The sequence below is a fragment of the Erpetoichthys calabaricus genome, chromosome 3 (genome assembly GCF_900747795.2).
Source record: "Erpetoichthys calabaricus chromosome 3, fErpCal1.3, whole genome shotgun sequence".
Lineage (NCBI taxonomy): Eukaryota > Metazoa > Chordata > Cladistia > Polypteriformes > Polypteridae > Erpetoichthys > Erpetoichthys calabaricus.
The window spans coordinates 269,107,662-269,123,364 of NC_041396.2; the positions used below are offsets into that span (position 1 = coordinate 269,107,662).

The window sequence follows — 15,703 nt, forward strand, 5'->3', positions numbered from 1 at the left end:
CTTACATGACCTTGATACTTCCATACCCTTTGCTTGTCTCTTTCCTGGTCGAAAACTATCATTGACATTGATTTTTACACCATCAGGGAGCAGTGCAATGTGCCATCCTCCAGCCATCCTGTATTGAATTTTTTTCTTGCCTGTTTCATAAAGAACATTTTGAGGTTGTTCTCTGTGAAGGACACTATATAAAACAAATTGCTTGATGGATGTTTTTGCAACTTTCTAAGTTTACAATTGCTCCAACTAAGAGAGTGCATTTTCACAAGCGGGAGGAACTGTTGTGCTAAATACAGATTGTCATCTGTAAGGATTTAGCAATGCATATGTAAAAGCCACAAGAATGGTGCTGGCACAGCTCCATGGGCTTGCCCACATTACCCCATCTTTGTACAGTATTTTCCATTCTGTTACAGATTTCACTGAACGTCACTTATTATTACTCTTTTTATGGGTGAGTGCTTTATCTTCATTACATACAGTATGTAACATACAGTAACACTACAGCACAGAGTCAAGTGAAGTAGTTTTGATTTAACTTTCTTACTTCCTGAAGGTCCCCGTCCATCTTTTCCCGACTGCCTCCTTGCTCGAAATGCATTTTTCCCTAGAAATGTGTCTTCATCTCCTAGGGGCGGAGGGCTACAAGTGACCTGGAAATATTAAAGAAATTGATTTGTTTTTCTTACCACAGTCTATGGCATCTCTCTGAAAGGTCTGCCAAAAAAAACCAAAAAAAAAACCCAAAAAAGACAAAAAAAGTTCATTTTCTTGTATAATATGCTCATGCAGTTTAAAAGGGGAAGGAAGTGCCTTAAGAATGAAATGACTTGATTTCTAAATGGAAAGCTATGCAGATACATGAAGACCAAAATGTCTTTCATCGAGAGACAGATATGTTAATTCAAAGTCCAGTAGACTGGCATTGTTAGCATGGGGCAAGGGAGACGGTATTCTATTCCTGAAATTCAAGAGCTGTTACAAGTGAGAGGTAAGACATGTTCTGAGAGCAGCTGCATTCCCAGCTTTTTATGGTGACATTTTGTCTCATATGTTTGGAACACCTCTAAAACCTTTCTGTGTGAAGGCAGCATAGTTTGATGTGGTTACAGAAATACATGCTTGGAATTTTTTTTCTTGTCTTCAGGGTCTTCCCTTTTTTTGTTTTTAAAACCACAGGAAACAAAGCAAAACCAAAGCTTTACATATGTATGTTCCTTACAGGCATTATCAGTGTCAGTCATTCCGACTTACCATGCATGGTTGAGATGTATGTTCTTCCCGACTGGCTGCTTGTAACGGCCTCCTATTGGACTCAATTTGTTCTCTTAGCTTCACCAACTCCCTTTGTACCTCCTGCATCTGAAAGGACTGTGAAAGCAGCAGGATACAGCAAACTAGCAAGCCTAGAAGAGCAACACAGCCCAGCACTGCTGCTAGGCTCACCTTTCTCTTCTGCTGCTCTCTAGCCATCTTCTGCAAATGTTTGTCACCATCTGCAAGAGAGACACACAAGCACACTCACACGCACACGCACACACAAACATACACACACATGCAAAGTTACTTTCACTTTCTTGTAAACCACAACAGCAAATAGGAGGCAGGATTGCATTCTGATTGGTTGAATCATTTGAAACAGCCACACACACAATCACATTGCAACCAGGAATACGCAGAATTAGCAGCCAAAAAAAAAATATATATGGTCAGTATCCAAGAATTAGAAGAGAATAAGCCAGAGAGACCAATACAGCTGCTAAAAATGTGGGAACAACTTCTGAAATAATGTAAGTGGATGGTAATACACTTCCGTCGGGTTAAAAATTTATGCAGATTTTTGGAATCGTAATAGCATTATCCCTACAGTAATACTATAATTAGGCAGAGTGCCTGCTGTTGTTTTAAAGGATGATTATTAACCTTTGTCATTCAACATTTAGAAACACTTTACATGTTTAAACACATGTCTGCATCACCATCAGATACTGGCCAAAAATAAAAATTCAAACCCTAGTTTATCCATGCTGCTGACTTAATATATTCCAGGGAATTAGACCAAATGCTAGCACTGCCAGTCCTAACTGATTTACAGTAATTGTTGTCAGCACTCACACAGTATTGCATTCTAAACAACATACACATTCCACAATGCCTGTAGAACCATCTAAAACTATATTAAGGCAAGCTGCTGTACGACTTAGGGCAAAGACACAACAGAAAAGGAATGTCAACTGAGACATACAATTCAGGTGTATGTCAGTGAAAAGACATACTGACAGGGTCACATTAAAAAATGACTGCCAAAAAGAGTGTTGAGTAAAATACCATTTGTTAACAAATGGCAAATGTGTGACAGCTGACAGCCTTCCATCAGTTTACTGAATTTAGTATTTTTACTCTATCCTGGTAGAATTGGGTACAAGGCAGGAAACAACCCTGGGTAGTCCATTGAAGGGCACTCTTGCCCACAGACTTATACTAGAAAAATTCATAGTTATCTATTACCCTGCTCTGCATTTTTTTGGGATATGGGAGAGAAAAATTCATGTTTGCACAAGGATAACCAATAAACTCTACACAGACAGTAAGGCTGTGATTTTAAACCAGTCTTATGGAGCTGTGAGGCAGCAGCAGTGCTAGACACTATGTGACTGTTCACTAATATGCCATCTATAAATAAATATGCAAATATGTGTTAACAGAAGACCAATGCCTGATATGTACTACACCCATTGGCATATTACGAAAGTCTGTCACATGAAATGAGCAATAATATGTTTGTTAACAACGGATTGCTGAGTATAAGGAACAGTGTAACCAATCACAAAGCTGTCAAAAGCAGCAGCAATAGCAGCAGCCATGATGGTAGCAATCTGATTTACATGTGGAAAAACTTTTTCCACCCTCAGCAACCCAGTCAGACATAGGATGGCAATAGAAGCAGTCACCGCCACTGGTTGGACTGCGTGGTCACTGACTAAATCGGTTGCATTGTGGCATGATTCTGTGCACAGTGATGACCATATGGAATTATGGGCTATGAGACTGGGTTTAAGCCGCAAGCTCAGTCATTATGCGCTGGAAGTACAATGTTGTCTGGGTTGCACCCTACTGTCTGATTGGGCTTTTAGTGCTGCAGGCAGGGTTAATACAATACAATTTATTTTTGTATAGCCCAAAATCACACAAGAAGTGCTGTAATGGGCTTTAACAGGCCCTGCCTCTTAACAGCCCCCAGCCTTGACTGTCTAAGAAAACAAGGAAAAACTCCCAAAAAAACCCTTGTAGGGAAAAAATGGAAGAAAGGAAAGGCAGTTCAAAGAGAGACCCCTCTCCTGGTAGGTTGAGCGTGCAGTGGGTGTCAAAAAGAAGGGGGTCAATACAAGACAATACACAGAATGGAACACAAGTAATCCTCAATACAGCATAAAAATAAAAATATTACAAGTACGGAGCAGAATGTAACAGTAGATATCACATAATATGCTTTGGATTTGTTTAGAGTCCTGGAGGCCTCAGCCATCAAGCTGCCTCCTCCATTTGGCCATTCCACAGCTGAAACAGCGCTGGGCCAGCCAATCCGATGAAAGGACCCCTCTACCTGACAATTCCTGCGATCCTCCATCAGGGATGACTTTACCTTAGGCAGGCAAAACAACTTGGCAGGTGGGCCATGGCACAAAGTGCCACATTTGAGTACCAAGAAGAGAAACAGAATAGGTGAGGGTTAGTAACAAATTCTAACTATCATGTTACTTATGTTTTAGTGCTAATAACTAACAGCAGAGATGCAGTCTGCACAGTTAATCAGCAGCTCTAGTCAGGATATGCTAAATTGAAGTAGTGAGTCTTCAGCTGGGATTTAAAAGCTGAGACCGAAGGGGCATCTCTTATAGTAGCAGGCAGACCATTCCACAGTTTAGGGGCCCTGTAACTGAAAGCTCGACCTCCCACTGTTATTTTATTAATCCTTGGAATCATAAGCAGACCAGCATCTTGAGATCTTAATGTGCGTTCAGGTTTGTAAGTCATGATAAGTTCAAACAAGTAAGCTGGACCTTGGCCATTTAAGGCTTTATATGTTAAAAGGAGGATTTTGAAATCTGCCCCAAACTTAACTTGGAGGTCCGGGAGCCAGTGTAAGATTTAAGAACTGGGGTTATAGTGTTCATATTTTCTTGTTCTTGTAATAATTCGTGCAGCAGCATTTTGGATTAACTGGAGGCTATATAAAGAACAGTTTGAACATGCAGTGATTACCGCATTGCAGTAGTCAATCCTACGAGAATTAATGCATGAATTAATTTCTCAGAATCCTGTTTATTTAGAAAGCGCCTTAATTTCCCAACATTTTTAAGATGGAATAAACATAATTTGGACAACTTTGTAATGTGCACTTTAAATGACATGCTAGAGCCTAGATTGCGGGCTGATTCAGTGAAATTAATGGTGATTCCAACTGAGTTAAAGAAGACAAAATATTATTGTGATCAGCGTCATTCCCTCCAATAATTAACATCTCTGTTTTATCGGTGTTTAAAGATAGGTAGTTTTCATCCATGCACTCCTTTAATTCACTAACACAACTAATTAAAGACAACATTGGAGAAACTTCATCTGATTTAAATGAAAGGTATAACTGGGTGTCATCTGCATACGAGTGAAAATTAACATTATGTTTCCTAATGATAGATCCCAGTGGAAACATGTAAAGTGAAAACAGTGAAGGTCCCAGTACTGAGCCCTGCGGGACACCATATCTCACTTCTGTGTATAATGATGGGGTACTGTCAGCACATTTCTGTACATATTGGAATCGATTTGATAAATAAGAACTAAACTAAGCAAGCACAGTGCCTGTAAGCCCAACATCATTGTCTAGCCTGTACAGTAAAATAGAATGGTCAATGGTGTCAAACGCTGTGCTTAAGTCTAACGACATAATTACAGTGAAGTTTCCTTCATCAGAGGATATCAGAATGTTGTTTACAACACGTGTTAGTGCTGTTTCTGTACTATTAATCGGTGGACAGACTCACATTCATAAAAATGAGTCCTGGATCAGAACAGATTTCCAGCTCTCTACTTAAGATTCCTGGCGGTAGATCTTGCCTGTCCCTCTCTATTGCCTTCTCTTTCTGGTTTTCTGTAATTCTTAGGATGCTTAGCTCATGATGGCCAAGGCTCATTGAGTTCATGCTTCCTTCCTGTTTTGATATTAAATTCTATTACTGTTATTTCAGATATATCAATTGGGGCCAAGCCTTAGTAGGATCATGCTTCCTGCTCCTCTTGCCACTGTCTGCAAGAAATTTTACTGTTCTGATATTTAATCCTATTAATTTTATCTTAGGGAAACACTGTAGTACAATGGTTAGCACTGCTACCTTACAGGTTAGGTCACATTTTTGGCCACAGTAATCAGTCCGGCATAGTAGGTGAATACTAGCATTCAGGGACACTTAACAGACCATTGCACCATTATAATCCACTCAAAACTAATTCAGTTCCTCCTTTCCCATTTTCCTTCCCGTCCCTTCATTTCACTGAGTTATGCAAAATTCCAGAAGCTTTCTGTGATTTTGCCACACTCAAGGCAAAATTAATTCAGCAGTGTTCATTCATCACTAGTTACAAGAAACACACTGATTAAATGTGATTCCGATTATACGGTTTGTATCAAAGTGTACTGACGCAAAGCATGTTGAGTGAAAAGGAAAGAGCAAATGTCTGTCCATAAATACGAATCATTTGATGCACAATACAGCATACTAGTGGGCGTCAACAAAATTATACTTAGGGAAGAGCACAAAGCAAATGCCAGTGAAGTACTTAGTAGAAAAAAAGTAACCAATTATGTATGAGATATCAGTATGCCACAGGGTATATTCATGTACACATCAACTGTCATTTATAGCTACCAGTCAGTCTAATTAGCATGCCTTTGGGATGAAGGAAAAATCTGGAGCAAAACTAAAATGGATATTGAGAGAATGTTCATATCCTACTCAATACATTGAATGAAATTTGAGCATGGAACTGGTTTGCTATAATATATATATAACTCTAAAATGAATTGGGGGCTATCAGTTGATCACATAATATTGTCACAGATCTCTCCACCTCCTTGTGATGTTAGGAGTAACTGCATAGAGAAAACCCAGGAGCATCAAAGAGTGGTTCCTCTTTTTCTCAAGTATGAACCAGAATTTACTACAGAATAGACGTTCCTAGGAGAGTCAAGGAAACATCCCAGGAAAAGACACACCTTAGAATATCCTCAGAAGAGCAATCAAGGATCACTCTTTCCTGATGCATGATCCAAGAAAATGCTTTTAAAGGGGCAACTGGAAAGGGAGAAGGCAGATCACATTTGGCTGCAGCCAAAGGAGGAACTTCACCCTTTAGAAGGTGTACTGTTTGCCTTTGTGAGATTAAGCTTATAAAGAACTGGACAGCATTTCTAGATGGAAAACAAGACTTTTTAAAAGAGTTAGTTCTAACTTTGTGGTATACAAGAAAACCTGGTAGGTTAGTATTGAATTGCATTGTTTACATTGTCATAAATAGTTGATGTTTTCATAAAGAGCAGCCTATATGTGGTATTCTGTCTCATTCTGGTGTTCAGAACATCCCTATAAGGTGTCAGTATATATACTGTATATACTGTGTATCTATATAATTACACACCATCAAAAAAAATTAGATTGGAGGACTGGAGTACTTATCAGTTTGCATTTACATGATGATATATTTTTCTTATATATTTTTTTAGAGTTATCTCAAAGCTCTGGGCAATAGTGGTAACCCATCCTTCTGCTGATACCAGCATAGGAGAGAGTTTCCCCCCACCCACAATTACAGCAGCCAAGGTAAGCAGAGAGATGAGGAGACTTCGTGCCAGCAAAACAGTGGGTCCAGATGGAGTATCACCACGACTGTTGAAGGCCTGTGTGTAGGAATTGGGAAGTCCTTTACAGCGTATCTTCAATCTGAGCCTGGAACAGGGGAGAGTCCCGAGGCTTTGGAAAACATCTTGCATCACCCCAGTCCCACAGGTATCATGTCCTAGTGAGCTGAATGACTTCAGGCCTGTCGCCCTGACGTCACATGTGATGAAGACCATGGAGCGGCTGCTGCTTCACCACCTGAGGCCACAGGTCCACCATGCCCTTGACCTTCTGCAGTTCGCATACCAGGAGAAGGTGGGAGTGGAGGATGCCATCATCTATATGCTACACCAATCTATCTCCCACTTGGACAGAGGCAGTGGTGCAGTAAGAATTAAGTTTCTGGACTTCTCCAGCACCTTCAACACCATCCAACCTCTGCTTCTTAGGGACAAGCTGACAGAGATGGGAGTAGATTCATACCTGGTGGCATGGATTGGGAACTATCTTACAGACAGACCTCAGTATGTGTGTCTCAGGAACTGCAGGTCTGACATCGTGGTCAGCACCACAGGAGCGCCGCAGGGGACTGTACTTTCTCCGGTCCTGTTCAGCCTATATACATTGGACTTCCAATACAACTCAGAGTCCTGCCATGTGCAAAAGTTTGCTGATGATACTGCTATTGTGGGCTACATCAGGAGTGGGCAGGAGGAGGAGTATAGGAACCTAATCAAGGACTTTGTTAAATGGTGCGACTCAAACCACCTACACCTGAACACCAGCAAAACCAAAGAGCTGGTGGTGGATTTTAGGAGGCCCAGGCCCCTCATGGACCCGTGATCATAAGAGGTGACTGTGTGCAGAGAATGCAGACCTATAAATATCTGGGAGTGCAGCTGGATGATAAATTAGACTGGACTGCCAATACTAATGATGTACAAGAAAGGACAGAGCCGACTATACTTTCTTAGAAGGCTGGCGTCCTTCAACATCTGCAATAAGATGCTGCAGATGTTCTATCAGACGGTTGTGGCAAGCGCCCTCTTCTACGCGGTGGTGTGCTGGGAAGGCAGCATAAAGAAGAGGGACGCCTCACGCCTGGATAAACTGGTGAGGAAGGCAGGCTCTATTGTAGGCACGGAGCTGGACAGTTTGACATCTGTGGCAGAGCGATGGGCGCTGAGTAGGCTCCTTTCAATCATGGAGAATCCACTGCATCCACTAAACAGTGTCATCTCCAGACAGAGGAGCAACTTCAGCGACAGACTGCTGTCACCGTCCTGCTCCACTGACAGACTGAGGAGATCGTTCCTCCCCCACACTATGTGATTCTTCAGTTCCACCCGGGGGAGTAAACGTTAACATTATACAAAGTTATTGTCTGTTATACCTGCATTTTTATCACTCTTTAATTTAATATTGTTTTTTTATCAGTCTGCTGCTGCTGGAGTATGTGAATTTCCCCTTGGGGATTAATAAAGTATCTATCTATCTATCTATCTATCTATCTATCTATCTATCTATCTATCTATCTATCTATCTATCTATCTATCTATCTATCTATCTATCTATCTATCTATCTATCTATCTATCTAATCAATGGTACCTTGACCAGGTGTTAAAAACCATAACATTACAAGCAGCTTCAACTGACTATACCCAAAATGATAGAGAGGCTAATGTAGTCATGTACCCCACTAAAAGGGCAAAAACAGAGAACTGACATGTATATATTGGTCTAGGGAAGCAGCTCAGTACAATAGGTGACCAGACTGAGACCATATTCTTTACTACTATCTAAAACCAGAAAGCAGGTGATCTTAAAGAAATCTGCTGTCCTCAGGGGAGTGTAGAAGAAGGAGGCTATTGAAAAATTAATCACTGCTACTGACAGGTGGACAGTGAAGTGTGTGTGTCTGTTCAACTGGACTGGAGAGAGTATGTAGGACTGTAACTCTATGGGATCTTCATCAAAAATATTACATAGTGCAGAGAGAGCCTCAAGATGATTGTAGATTAGGAAAAGTGAAAAATGGAAATATGTGTTTTTACATGAATTCTAAGCTTGTTTGGCTGTATAAGGATGTCTGATGATATGTAAAAACACGTCGAAACTTATAACATTATTATTAAAATATTTTATTAAACTCCTAATGCTTCCAACTTTTGTACTTACTCTGAGTTTTGTTTTATCTTTTAAAACTTCCATGGGCATCACAAGAAGTTTCCCATTCTTCATGATTTTATAATCCTTCGTGAAGTTGTTTCCAGGTAGTAGATTCATATCTTGGCATTATTAGTGGGAAAGTAGATAAAAGTGAAATAACCTTAAGGAGTTAACCTAATATATTGGGAAATGTAGTGTTATAACTACTACTAGGTGTGACTATAGCTTCAAGGGTAGAAGTTCATTTCATTAGTGCAGTAGGATAAGTCAGTTTGCTGGGCTGTTGATCACTGAGTTCTATAGTAAAATATAAGATGAACTCCACCCGTGGTGAATGTATCACAAATGTTAAACAGCAATGATACAACATTAATATAAATATTAAAATAAATAACAGGCTTATTAAGAATGGAGAAAGCATGAAGACTTGGTCATTAATTAAGTTAACAAATGTTTCCAGAGAAATGGATAACAATTGTAACTTAGCCGGGAAGCAGACCAGATTGGCACAGGGAAAAGGTTGGGGCACCAGCTGGGTCATCTCGTTTAAATTAAAAAAAACAAACCGTGTAACTGGACCCAGAAATAAAACAAATGAAAATGGCTGCAGTCAACCTTGCTTTGAAACAATATAGTATCATCAGACCTCTGTCCTCCTCAGAGGTCAGGCTTGTAAGAGATGCCACCTTCCAGGAGTGGCACAGGGTGGAACTTCTTACCTACCAGGTGAACATGCTTCACAGAATATTGACCCATTTATTTCTTGTGTGCTGGTTAAATTTATTCATAACTCTAAATTGGCTTACTGTGAATGGTAAATACATGTATCTGATAGTACCAGAGTAGGCCTTTGTTCCCTGTGATCCTGTAATACAAAAAGGAATCTATTATTCATTGTTTTATATATACAATACCCTTCCTGGAGCACACTACGCACTTTACAAAGAAAACAAGTGCAACTTAAAATAAGATAAAGGACAGAACAAGATTAATCAATGCCTAATACATTATAAAGAATCAGTTTGAAAAACCTACTATAAATAAGCTGACATGAAGTGACATTAAATGACAGTAAGTGCTGACACTCCAGTAAAAATAGGACTAGTGTAGAAATTTTGCATAAAAGAGTCAGTTGCTTTAATTTTTCTGTAACATATTTATTTATCTTGTGAATATCAAGACTGTATACCCAGAATATAAACCATGACAAAATCCCGGAAGTTGCACAATCAATTCCAGAGAACTAATAAAGTGATGGAAATGTCAAATACAATTACACACAGCTGTTACTCAGTCTCAAAGCCTTATAAACAAAAAATTGAAATAATATTTGTCAGATTAGTCATCCTACCTCCATGGTAATTACTTTTGACCTATTTTGAACCATACATATTTTAAGAAATATATGATTGTCCTAATTGCCATACACATTAAAATGATTTTATCCAATTATCCGAGCACATAAGTTTTGGTATGAACATGACAAAAATAAAATATTTCTTGTAGACTTTTAGAATTTTAATATCTTAAGATATACCTTTTTTCTGTACCCACTTAGGGCTTTCTGTGGGAATTGGGATCTATCCTAGCAGCACTGGGCACTAGGCAGAAATCAATTCTGTGTGAGTTTTAAGTTTGCAAAATGTGAATTGCACACTGACACTTGCTCCACACTCACACCATATTAAGTCTTATTTGGCTAATTTAGACTTGATATTCATGAGAACACTAAAACCATCTTTGGGGTCTTCTTTAGGATATCTTGGGTATCCCCACATGATGACTCTCCAGAGCTCACCATTGTTGCCTTAGCAATGAGCATCTGACTGAGCCCCTGGTGAATTCAATTGACAATACATTTCATGAGTTGCAAGTGTTGAGGACAGTTAAGCTTTCACAAATTCTCAGGTTGGGCTTCCTTTACCCATGATACCCATACCAAAGAATAATAGCAACTGTTGCTTTTGCATGAACTGATACATCCTAGAAGGTCTCAAATATACAAGAGTGCTTCAGAAGTGGGTCTACCTTTTTCCAAGGCAGAGATTATAAGCCTTAGAAGAAGGGGCCTTGTTGGGTTTTGTTGGTAGTTGAAGAGAGGCAGAAGGTGGTATACTTGCTCCAGTAACTGTTGTCTGCATCCATTCCAGATGACTTCTAATCCTTAAGTGGACTCCCTCGTCTAAAAATCAATTTTGTCCACCTTCTTTAATGCTCAAACCCTGGAAAAAGAGAACAGTAAAGCTAGTGAGAACTAAACTGTAGAACAATGGTCTCAAACTCTGGTCCTGGAGGGCTGAGGTGGCTCCAGGTTTTCATTCTAACCCTTTTCTTAATTTTTGACCAGTTGTTATTGCTAATTAATTCCTTTTCGTTTCATTTTAATTGACTTGTTTTTTAATATTTGTTCCCCTGGATTTCTTCATCGTTCCTCTGATTTGCTTCATTTCTTTCCTTAAATGGCACCCAAACAGAAATGAAATATGAAATGAGTGAGCCAACAGAAGACCAACTAAGTCAGGGGCTCAAACTCCAACCAGTTGCTTAATTAGATGCTGAGTCTTGTTAATTAAACTTGTTCTTTAATTCCATGGCTTGTTGCTGCTCTCATTGTGCAATGGCAGACATTTCCAAAATTATCGATTTTCTCTTTCCTAAGAGCACTGTTAAAATGTTCTGTGGACCTGAGCAGATCAACATTCCTGAGACCTTCACCTTTCTTTATTTTCAGATATTGTATGACAGACACAGTCTTCTGGTCATGTTTGGGCTCATTTTGTATCTCATTATTGTTTGGCTGCTAATTAAGGAAAAAGAAACAATTAAGGGTATGAGTCTTCAAGAACATGTCAATTAAAATTAATTCAAAAGAAGTTAATTACCAGCAAAAACAGGTCACTGATGAAGAAAAGGGTTAGAATGAATCCTGCAGCCACTGCAGCCCACAAGGACAGGAGTTTGAGACTACTTCTGTAGAATGAGAAGAGAGAAAACAAAGTCTGACTTGGCTGTAAGGAATATCTGGAGAAGAAAAACGAAAAGGGAGTGTGTAAATTTTGAAGAGTGTAAAAGAAGGTGAGTTGGAGGGAAAGGAACAGGTGAAGCTAGAGAAGAGAAGTGATAAGACGATAGGTAGGTCATAAGTTCATTTTTATTCAGATCTCTTTTGTTTTAGAGGAGTTTTCCATTACTGCCAGTGGAAGGTTGATAGGGCTTCAATTCCAAATAAATGGACGCCATGCAAATTTGGAACCACAAGCTATATGACTCCAGTATGTTATTTGCCTTTCATTATAATACTTGACATTCCACATTTGTAGTATGAATAAAATTACTGATGTTGCTGGAATTTTATTGTGTTAGATAATAAATTAGAGGGAATGAAACATCAATAAAGGTGCCCATTCCCCAGATACTCATGCATAAATGGAGGGCATTTCACACAAAGCAAAATGACACTGTAAACAATTTTGACAAATTCCACTTCTTGGAATTGCACTTATGAATCTGCATTTTTCTTTATTAAGTGCTTGAACTTTTTGGAGATGCTAGAATTTCGGATGAAAGCCCAGATTAATAATGTACTGTCTGTTTATTAGACCATTTTAAGGACACAAATAATCTCATTTAAAGAAATAATGATAAAAAAGGGGCGACACAGTGGCGCAGTGGTAGTGCTGTTGCCTCGCAGTAAGGAGACCTGGGTTCACTTCCCGGGTCCTCCCTGCGTGGAGTTTGCATGTTGTCCATGTGGGTTTCCTCCGGGTGCTCTGGTTTCCTCCCACAGTCCAAAGACATGCAGGTTAGGTGCATTGGTGATCCTAAATTGTCCCTAGTATGTGGGTATGCGCGTGCCTTGCCCAGGGTTTGTTCCTGCCTTGCGCCCTATGTTGGCTGGGATTGGCTCCAGCAGACCTCCGTGACCCTGTGTTAGGATATAGCGGGTTGGACAAAGGATGGATGGATGGATGATAAAAAAGAAGAATGTCTGCCCTTGACTGCTGTTGCTTTCTAATTTGTTGGGTACACTTCCCTCAGAACGTGGAGTATTGGTAAAAAAAAAAAAAATCAACAACAACAACAACAACAACTGTAAAGTAGTGTGAGGGATGGCTGGCCATTTACCCTGGCCAATACCCCCAGGCCGCTAGATGGAGCCCTCCCTGTAGCATGGAAGTGCCCTGAAGACCAGCAGGGAATTATGGACAATGGAGTTTTTATTCCCAACCCTGCTGGACACCGTGGGGCCCACCAGAGGACGCTGCAGGGAGGCTCAAGGACTCTTACATGCCCTATAACCCGGAAGTGCGTCATGATCACATGACAAGAAGAAACGATGTGCTTCCGGGTTGAGGATTATTATTATACAGTTTAAGGTTTAAGGTCTCCGTGACCCCTTGAACCCTCAGACCACACGTCAGACACCAGGTAAAATCCAAAGATGAATATTTATTATAATAATAATAATGTGCACAAAGAACCACTACTCCACACTACTCTAATAATTAATAAACAATAATCCAATCAATAAACAATCCTCCACACTCCCAGACACGTTGCCACCCTTCCACCCAGCTCAGCTCAACGTCTGGGATTTCCCATTGTCCTTTTATATTCCCTGACCCGGAGGTGTTCCTGTCCAACAATCCCACAAGTCCTTATGACTTCCGGGTAAGGGTAAAAGTCCTTTTCCTCAACCCGGAAGCACGTTGTTTCTTCTTGTCATGTGATCATGACGCACTTCCAGGTTATAGGGCACGTAAGAGTCCTTGAGCCTCCCTGCAGCGTCCTCTGGTGGGCCCCACGGTGTCCAGCAGGGTTGGGAATAAAAACTCCATTGTCCATAATTCCCTGCTGGTCTTCAGGGCACTTCCATGCTACAGGGAGGGCTCCATCTAGTGGACTGGGGGTATTGGCCAGGGTAAATGGCCGGCCATCCCTCACAGTAGGGATACATATTGTTGAATATTAGCCTGTGCCCACTGCATATTACAGTTGTTACAGTCAAAACAGTCCTGGAGCATCAATTCTGCTCCTTCCACTTTGCAGGGTTCCATGGGATTTGGAGTTGGGCACAACCCTGTTGGGTTCCGTGACAGCCTCTGGGTGGACTGCAGAGCCGTACTTTGGGCTTTCACCACACCTGGGAGTGATTCCAGAACCCTCTAACGAGTACTCCCTGGTGCAGCTTAAAAGGAGCCACCTACCTGTCGAGGTGGAAGGACTGAGATAAAGAGAAAGAAGAAAAGAAAGTGCTCTTTTATTGTAGTCTGTGCTGGGACTGTGCACAGAGAAATGATTGGGAAACATTTCCCCTGTTAACAAAAATGTGTGTTGTGCTTTGAACTTGTGCCTTGTGTCTGTCTATGTTGGGTTTGGGTGGCTGGTGCGCCCCCTGTTGGCCACAATATACAGCTATACAGTATATACAATGGTGTGGTGCTAATGCTGCTGCCTTGCAGAAAGGAGACTAGTGTTTGCATCCAGGGTGTTCCCTGCGTTCAATTTGTGGGTGCTCTGGTTTCCTCTCGCAGTCTGAATACATGCAGGTTAGGTGGATTGGCATTGCTAAATTGGCCCGTGTGTGTGTGTGTGTATGTTCATCCTGCGGTGGACTGGTGCCCTGCCCTCGTAATGTTCCTGGCACATGGCTGATGATTTCTATATTGTGCCTTGGTATAAGGTAAGTCAAAAATCAGGATTTAAATGTTAGCACAAATTAGGGAAATTGCTATACACCAAACTTCAAAGATGTACAAATGGACACAAAACAGATCAAAAGCTTGGAATAATGAAAAGCACAGGCACACATTTTTTGGAGACTGCCCATTACTTTATAAATATTCAGCATTTGCCCCCAATAATTCTGAGTTGGAAAGAAATATTAATCATATGCCTGCTGTTTTAGAAAAGATTATATACAGTAAACTTCACAAGGAAGTTTTGGGACTTCACTCAAAAGAAAATAAAGCCAACATCCACATGCTGTCCTAAAAAATTAAGAAAATCACACCAAAATATCCTCCTCACTCTGGACATCTACATACAAAAAACTGCATGTAGTTAAGGTGCTCATCACTTCTGAATCAAATAAAGTTAATCTCACACGCCTCTTTCATGGCAAGAAAGGCTCTCATTACCGTAATGCTTATCCCATTCTGAATTAATTCAGAAATTAAAATTGTGTTTGCTGTGAGAAGGCGATGATATGGAGTTTGTGACCAATCAGCTGTGAGTTGTGAATACTTTAACTTGCCTCATGCATTTGTTATGAAAATCGTCATCAGTATCAGACAAATTATTGTTCAACAGGTTAATATCTGGACCACTAGTACAGATATGACAATAGCAAAACCCAGGGGTGCCACACTAAAACATTTCATAGATCTTTTATATCCAAAAATGCTCACAACTTTTTCTTTTTCTTCTGAAGCATACATAACAACACATTGTTTTGATTTTTTTTATTTCAGAAAGACATAATTTTTCAGGCAAGGTTGTTACACTCTTTGATCATAGTGCTGGATTGTGGTGACATATTACGTGTTGATTAGCATGTGCAAGTTAAGAATGTCACTTTACTCTTATGTAACCATATTCAGATGCATTTATTACTGATGAAATAGGAGGCCTGTTTTTA

At 40.2% G+C, this 15,703-nt stretch overlaps 1 protein-coding gene across 3 annotated transcripts in view; it reads right to left on the reverse strand.

Annotated features, from left to right (window-relative positions):
* The window catches only part of tnfsf13 (TNF superfamily member 13), a 33,460-nt gene extending 31,893 nt beyond the window's left edge, over window positions 1–1,567 (reverse strand). For 2 of the 3 annotated variants that reach the window (XM_028796210.2, XM_028796209.2), the window contains exons 1-2: window positions 1,255–1,567; window positions 548–653 (exon numbers count right to left, since the gene is read on the reverse strand). In XM_028796210.2, coding sequence (XP_028652043.1) covers window positions 548–653; window positions 1,255–1,473 — 325 coding nt within the window. In that variant the 5' untranslated portion in view covers window positions 1,474–1,567. The remainder of the gene's footprint in view (window positions 1–547; window positions 654–1,254) is intronic. The other variant, XM_028796208.2, reaches the window with a different exon arrangement.
* Between the last annotated feature and the right edge of the window lie 14,136 nt (window positions 1,568–15,703).